We start from the raw sequence: 8,110 nt of genomic DNA, 5'->3' as shown, positions 1-8,110 counted from the left end.
CATATTTCAAGTAAAGTTTTTTACAACTAAACAGGATGCAAACTTCAAGCTAAGAAATTTTCATCAAATACCATAAACAGAGAGTAGTACTATATATAATGGAGTTCATAGTATAAACGGCACCCGCCAATGATCCCAACTATTTTTCAAATATGAACAATTTTAACCTTCATGCATCTTACATCACACTGCAATCAACCCGAGTGTAGATCAGAACTTCCCACACCAAGGAACTAAGCTAAGGACAAGCCTAATGCCACATCAACAACCCCAACAAGGCCAACCCAAAAACAAAGAAACCGAGAGAAAAAGAACGGACGCCCCGACTCGAGAGGAATGATACAGCAAATCAGAAAGCCAGAGCAATAGCTATTGACAACGAGTACCATCAAGTCAGCTATCTGAGTTATGGTTAGACCACTCTACCTGTAACACGAAAGCTCAAGCCAATGTCATTCAAGGGTTAGGGAATTTGAAGGCTCGGCCCCACCAGGAGAGTCATATGTCAATTACAAATAATTAATGCCATGAGAGATCTCCTCTACATTCACGTAAGCTCCGACCTCGCCTGTACTCAATCTCAGCATCCGAGCAGGATTGACCTTTTTGAAACTTGCGGTTTTTTCTTGATTTCCCTATGCCAGAAAATATGTCTTCGTCATCTGTAAGGTTCCTTGGGGTACTTTGGGTAGAGATATTTCCATGACGCTCATCTGTTGAATCAGTGAAAGAATGTTAACAAACACGGCAACACCAATACAAATAAGATAACAGATGGATCAATCATCAGTTTCTGCACTTGCAGGTCACGTATAAAAAACAAGTACGAACGACAAAGCAACTAACTAACGATGTTATCGTTGAGTCTAAAATCGCGCAGAAGAAGAACCATTTGTTTGGATACCAGAAAATGGAGGAAAAGGGATGGGAGGGAAGGAAAAGGGGAAGAGGAATGAAAGAAGATAATTTTTCCCTTCAAATCTTGCCTTTGTTGGAAAAGAAATAATTTGCCTTGGAGGAAAAACGGAGTGATCCATTTCCCCTCCCCTCCAAATCCTCCACCTTTATTTTGTTCTCCAAATAAAGGAAATTGTCTCCCTCCAAATCCCTCCCCTCCCTTTCCCTCCAAATTCCCCTATCCAAACAAAAGGTACATAAGGGTATTTTCCTTTCCAAATCCAAACAAAAAACTTACAAAAGAGTCAAGGAACACTTACCCAAGGGAAGGGAAGTGAGGAAGTTTTGACGAGGAACAAGTCTAAAATTTTTAAAAATCAACTGAAGGGATACTCACATTTAAGTTAGCCACTTTCAAAATCCGTGCAAAAAGCTGGATCCAAGCAATTACCGATTTACCAATCATCATTGCTAGAAGCCTTTTGCAAAGACGTGGTATCGAAATGGACAATGATGGAGAGCGAACCAAGTTGCATGTTAGAAAGATTTCAATTCAGCAAGGAAAAAAAATAAAATAATGGATCTCTCCTCTCCATTCCCTTTGCCAACATTTCCTTCCAACCTAACTTACTGACAAAACAATGGAAATTACCTTCTCCCCGTCCCTTAAATCCTTTCATACAAACAAACCATTGAGGTTTCCTTTTTACTCATACAAAAACACTCTGACTAGAAATATAAAAAAAAAATAGGCCACAGAGTAACACAAAATACCAAGCAAAGGAAACCAATTGAGGAGCCATTAGCCATATACCACAAAATAAATCAAATCACTATTTCAAGTATCTCGACAGATATACAACTCCCTATTCAACTAAAGAGAAAGTTATCCTACTATTTCTTTTCCCAATCTATCCAGCGTGTCAAGAACAATATGCACAAAAATGGATGCCTTAAACTACAAATCGAGAAGTTCAAACAATAATTACGTAATGTTAATCACCACTATCTGTTTATAGCAATAAAAGTAACTATTTGCTATTAGACGTCAAGTTTCCAGTATTTACTTATATAGTTATATATCAGTAATTACAAGACTGAATCATTTTTAAGAATTTAGGTTCTTATCTTCCTGATCATCATAATAGCGATTATAAAAAAAAGAAATGAGGGGAGGGGAGGAAAGCATGTTTGCAACTTTGAACGTTACGAAGTAAAGGTTCTTATGCTGTGTTACGAAGTTTATAATAAAAGCATCATAACAAGGATTATAATAAAATCATTATTTGCCAAAGACAGTGTTACGAAGTAAAGCTGTCACTTTGAAGTTTGAAAGGGTCACGTTCGATAATAGTGAACCGCATAGCACTTATAAGTCGTTTATCGGTCTGTGTTGTATACTCCTATTAAATACGTGATCACGTCGGTTTCTTCTTTTTTAGAGAGAAAAAAAAACAGATAGATTGCAGCTTCAATCCCAGTGCTCAACCTGGATAAACCCGATGTTTGTACGGCCATTAAAAGACAATTTGCAACACACAAATACAGGAAATGTAATATGGAATACAACTATTAATAGTAAGCCAGAGTGATTAACCTTCAGACGGAATGGATGAGCTAGTTCTCTGTAAATTGATGCGACTGAGATTAGATCCTGATTTTGCATAATTTTCAGCAGGTGAGCTGCTTCCCGACTTTCTTGACCTTGATCCTCCATGCCCCCATCCCAGTAATGCAGTTTCTTCACTTTGTGGCTCAGTTGAAGTGCAGGGATTAATTGAAAATGAATCGTCCATAACATCAGAAATGTCCACATATTGAGCAGTAACAATCATTTCGTCTGCACTGAACCCAAAGGAAGCTCTATAGGCTTCAACTTCCTCAACATCATGCTTGTTATTCTTGCTCTGCTTGCTTTGATTAACAGTTCCACCGTTTGGATGAACATCTGAATCCTTGGAAACACTAAGTCGTCCGACAGAGTGTGGCTGGTCCAAATAAAACTGTGCAAATGTTGCAGGGCAAAAAAAGTTGGAATCGTGTGATTTTGACCCGTTTGTAGTTTTTGGAGAATGAGAAGAGTCCCACGGAGAAGCACAGGCTCGCGGGGTCTGTGAAACGGGTGATATGAGACAGCTGGCAGGACTTCCAGGCGAATACGGATATGTCGCTTGAAGATCACCTGAACCCATATAACTGATCTTCCCACCACGTTTAAGGTCTGCTGAAGACGAAAGGAATTGCGCAAATGGGACATCGGGAGAAGAGGGTGTGGTCAAGTGAGCCAATTCGGGTGGAGGGGTCAAAGGAGCAGTCGATGGTTCTGTTGTGTATGTCGAAAAGACAGGTGGGGTAACAAGTTGGGTCTCATGAGCATAGGGACCAGTTGCATACATAGTAGAGGAAGGTCCACCAGGAGAGTTGGCAGACAATGAAAGATGACAATTAGGTGATGGAGCTGTAGAAGGAAGAGCAGAATTGCTGAAGGATGCAGGAGAAGACGGTGGGGCTAGAAGGTGTGGGGGCAGTGAAGTTGCTTGATTTGCGACACCCTGTGCTCCATTAGGCAGATTTGAAGCTGTGTTACCATCTGGTGCACGAGATGCCGGCACAATCCGTTTGCTAGTCTTCTGCACTCTAAAGCAAGGAAGTCCACCCCAACATCCACTCCATTTCTTCTGTTGACCATTAAATTAGGAATCACAATTCAGAATCTAGTTCACACTTTTACAACAATACTACATCGATACTACAGTAAAGTCACCATGAGAAGCAATCTCATGCTATTTTAGTGTGAAACCAACCCATTTAACCAAACAAAATCCACTCATTTACCCACTAACTCAAGGAAACTAAAGTACTCCGATACGCGTTGGTCTCAGTACAAACTTATCATGAGGCCCCTCACGAATTTCCTCGATTTTTCTTTCTCGTTCTACTCCTACTCCAAGCCGGAATGAATGGGTAGTTCAGTCATTTTTCTATTAAAAAAAGGGGACCAAATATAGTCTTGGAAGATATTAAATTAAAGCATCCAAGGGAGTGACAAACTGACAATTAAATATACTCCAATAAACTTCCCACAAATTGTTCCTAAAAACATCCCAAAAATATTGGAAAGTGACCTAGATCTTTGATTGCTAAAGTCAGATTAAGAGTTTAACTACAATTATTAAAAATCATTCCTTTATCACCAAGATTTATCCTAATTTCACCACACGTCTTAAGCTTAAGACAGATACACCCGTCTTAAATACTCCTGAATTTGTGAAAAAATAATCATACTCGTTTTGATTTTTTGTGGACTGATGTGATTTCTGCCCCCTTTTTATGTCCTAATTACATCATCATCCTAATTTTGGCAAACAGTCACATCATTATCTACTTAAAATTAATTAAAGTACTTCCCACTCCAAACCCATCAATCTCAGATCATATGATAAAACAATTTAGATGTTGACAAATGACAACCCTCATCTACTTACATTTTGCAAAACATATAAAGAGGTACGGAAAAAACTGGTCTCTCGATAACTTAGTGAGAAACTGTCTATCATAACCTTTGTGAATTAACAAATACCCAGTAATTAAAACACACAAAAATAGATAATCAAACTGCAAAACTATAAATCTAGTGAAAAAATTCAGAAAAATTAACAGATGGGTGTTAACAAAAATGTAAAAAAGTGACAGATCTAAGTATAATAAAAACAAAGAATAGAGATTTATACCCTTTCAGACTGTGGAAATCTATTCTGCTCTGAACCCATTTATATTATACTCTGATCTATGGAAATAATAATTTTATAGAAGAAGAAGAAATTTGCTTTTTTGCAGCAAGCAGCTCACAGAATTCAGAGAGTTGCAGCTTTTTTACTTGTTTTTGCAATGCAAGTGATTTAAGAGAGAGAAGGTGTTGAGTGATTTGGAGTGTGGAGTGAACAAAGAGAGAGTAGTAGTGTACTAACTTGTAACTGTCCTATTTAACTATGGCACCTTAATTAAGTCTCAACAGTCTAATTGTAGTGGTAATTAAAGTCCCTATTTGAGTGTCAATGTAAGAAAATATTTTGAGAGACCGTTTCTCATTAAATTAAATAACTAAAAAGAAAAAGATAAAAATTAAATAAAAATGGTAACTACCTATTAGGAGAGAGGTTTTTCTCTAACATTAATGAGCGACGGTCTCTCTTAAGAATTTGTGATACTCAATAGTAAATTAGACAAATTTCACTGTATTTAAATAAGACAGATATGGTACAAATGTTTCAGTCTAATGCTACGCAAATTCTTGTTTCAAGCAGTCACTTTTTGTTTAAAGCTCATACGGGCATATGTTACCATTTTATGGTTGGTTAAATTTAACCATAATGGTACCGTCAGTGTTACAGATGGTAACTTGTTTTTCAATAGTGGTCATATTTGGCTGTAAAATGGTTACATAAATCTCGTCTTATTGATTCAGACCAAAATGACACGTCTGAAGCAAAACTAACTGCTAATGTTATGTTTTGTATATCGAGTAACTCATTTATTGTCTTATTGATATGAGAGTATTAACTATTTTATGTATTGTATTATATAACAGTCTTATACGGTATAAAACAGACTACTTAATTTGTTGAATGTCTCTTTTATTGTGAAACAAATGTCACCGATACAATTTTCAATTTCGCTCTCATTATGGGAAACTGTCACGAGTTGTTTAACGCATATGGTAGAATTGTGTGTAGCCGATATACCTAGGCTGTTATTTGGGGGAGTTTTTGGGAAAATTAATATCATTATTGTTCTTATTTTAGCTTTGTTATCTGAGGGCGTAAGAGACATTAGCAAAAACACCAAATTAAATATTTACTATCCAAATTTAAGGTATCACGAAATACAAGATTTCGTTTATTCCTAATTCAGACATTATACTTTCATAATACTTGGTATCAACAAGTTATTTTCTTGTGTTATAGGTGTAAATTACATTATATCTGTCTCTCACAAAACGACTAAATTTTATTTTATATTAAGAAAAAGAAATTTATATGATTTTAGCATGAATACCTCAAGCAATTATATTATAAAAAAAAAAAGTAGCTCAAGGGATTGGGAAGCAAGTAGTGTAATGAGGGAGGAAAAAAGTTAATCAAAAGAAGGAAAAAAAAAAAGGGTGAAAAAGAAAAGTAAAAAGGAAAAGTATAAAGGAGAACGTGAGTGTATAAAATGAAAAGAAAATCGGACATATCTATCTCATGAGATGTACTTCCTCCGTGTTAGTCAATATTTTACACTTATTTTATTTTTATAAAATAAGTGTAAAGTTTAACTTGGACAGACGAAAAAAATGATGTAATGATAAAGGGCGTATAATACCCCGGGCGACCACGGGTGGTGGAATCGGGCTTCCAGTTTTGGCCACAAAGTTTATAAACTTTACTAATAAAATTCAATACAAACCTCGAAATATAGTATACTTATACATTCATATTTGGGGTCTCATTTTTTTTTGTGGTGCATCAGGCCTTCATTTACTTTAAGACGCCCCTAAATAATACTACTAGTATATGTGTATCATCTGTTTCTCTACTCGCACGTTAATAAATGTGACAATAGCTAATTTTGTTTATACACAAAATTTGCAGTACTCTGAATATCCCAGACACTTTTAATGTCATCTATGAATTTAATTTTGTTCACATGATATTCATGTGTTTGTTTTCACCCTCATACAAAAGGTATATTGTTCGTATTTTGAAATAGAGGTTGTTGATGTGAAGGAAAAGAGGGAGAGATTTGGTGGGAAAAACCTACAAACGGTTTCCTAAAGCTAAATTTTGACGGATCGAGAATAGAAGGTAATAAAGCTGCTTTAGGATATTCTATAAGAGATCACAATGGTAAAGTTGTTTTGTTGGGAGCAAAAAAGTGCGGATCCAATAATATCCTTGTTGCGGAAGCACTTGCTTTAAAAGAAGGTATTTTAGCAGCTAAATACTTAGGAATCTCGAAGTTAATTGTGGAGGGTGACAACTTATGTGTTATTAACTCGATTCGAGGTACTTGGCAAATTCCGTGGGAAATTTCTAGTATTATCAAGGATGCGAAATTAGACCTTCATTTTTTCGATGAAGTGATAATTAAACATTGCTTTCGTGAAGCCAACAAGGTTGCTGACTTCATGGCTTCGGTTGGACATTCATGTCCAACTCTTTCGAGTGGTTTGATAGCCTATGGCTTCAACTTACCTCCTCATTCGAAAGGATGAGATAGGTTGGTCCTACTCTAGAGGATCAACCTAATTTTCTTACCTAATCAAAAAAAAAAAAAAAAAAAAAAAAAAAAAAAAATTGAAATAGAGGTGATTAAATGTGAATTTGGCCGAAACTAGCATGATTTTTTGGCCCACGTACCTGCGGGTTTGCGAGGTCTGGGCGGGTTTGTAAGCGGGGCCATTGTAAATTTTGAGTTTGCTTTGTTAGCGGGTCAAATGGGGACATGCCTAATAGGTCGTCCCGTCCATAAACAACTCTAATTTGAAATAAATTATGGCTATATAACGTGTTTTTATTTCCTCTTCATTTTCCAGTTTAGCAGAATTCAAATTGGTCAAGTCTAGTCGGGTTATTAACATAAAAAATTCGGCTCAGGTCAACTCGGTTACAAGTCAATCTCGGATCCTTACTTTCGATTGTCAGTAGGGTCGAGTTATTTGGGTCCCCATGTCTAAGACAAATCCCCGATACAATAATCTTTAAATTGGGAGAAGAAATCTTATAATTAACAATTGGAAATTTTAATGTTCAAAAGTAGATTATACTCCCATTGTCCCGGTCATTTGTTTACTTTTGGTCTTGGCACAAAAACCAAGGAAAGATGAAAGAGTCATTTGTTGATATTATTATTGAGTGAAGAGTGGACAATAATTTAAGTGGATGATCAAATTACCCTTTAAAACTATTTATAATATAAAAAGGTAAACAAATGAATGAGACGCTCATAAATAAATTAGGTAAAAAAATAACCGAGACAAAGTAAGTAGTTTAACATGAAAGTAAACAAGATAAATTAGAAGGTAGGTAAATATGTGGAAATTAGCTCATTTTGTAGGTTATCTTTTAAAACAACATGATAAGCCCAGGCCCAGAGCAATGAAACTAGGGCAAACCGTGGTCTCAGGCAGGTTGTTGGATCTTGTAGGCTCAAAAATGTTGAATTCATGCGG

The 8,110-nt window shown here is 36.1% G+C and overlaps 1 protein-coding gene across 1 annotated transcript; it reads right to left on the bottom strand.

Annotated features, from left to right (window-relative positions):
- Window positions 1-113: 113 nt before the first annotated feature.
- LOC141586587 (uncharacterized protein At1g76660) lies at window positions 114-4,854 on the bottom strand. Its single transcript, XM_074407878.1, has 3 exons — window positions 4,629-4,854; window positions 2,495-3,575; window positions 114-713 (listed from the first exon to the last, which is right to left on the bottom strand). The coding sequence occupies exons 1-3, from the start codon at window positions 4,665-4,667 to the stop codon at window positions 520-522; spliced, it is 1,314 nt and encodes a 437-aa protein (XP_074263979.1). The 5' UTR covers window positions 4,668-4,854; the 3' UTR covers window positions 114-519.
- Between the last annotated feature and the right edge of the window lie 3,256 nt (window positions 4,855-8,110).

The sequence above is a fragment of the Silene latifolia genome, chromosome 6 (genome assembly GCF_048544455.1).
Source record: "Silene latifolia isolate original U9 population chromosome 6, ASM4854445v1, whole genome shotgun sequence".
Lineage (NCBI taxonomy): Eukaryota > Viridiplantae > Streptophyta > Magnoliopsida > Caryophyllales > Caryophyllaceae > Silene > Silene latifolia.
Note: the sequence above shows the minus strand (reverse complement) of the source record. Positions and strands in the feature narration are given on the sequence as shown.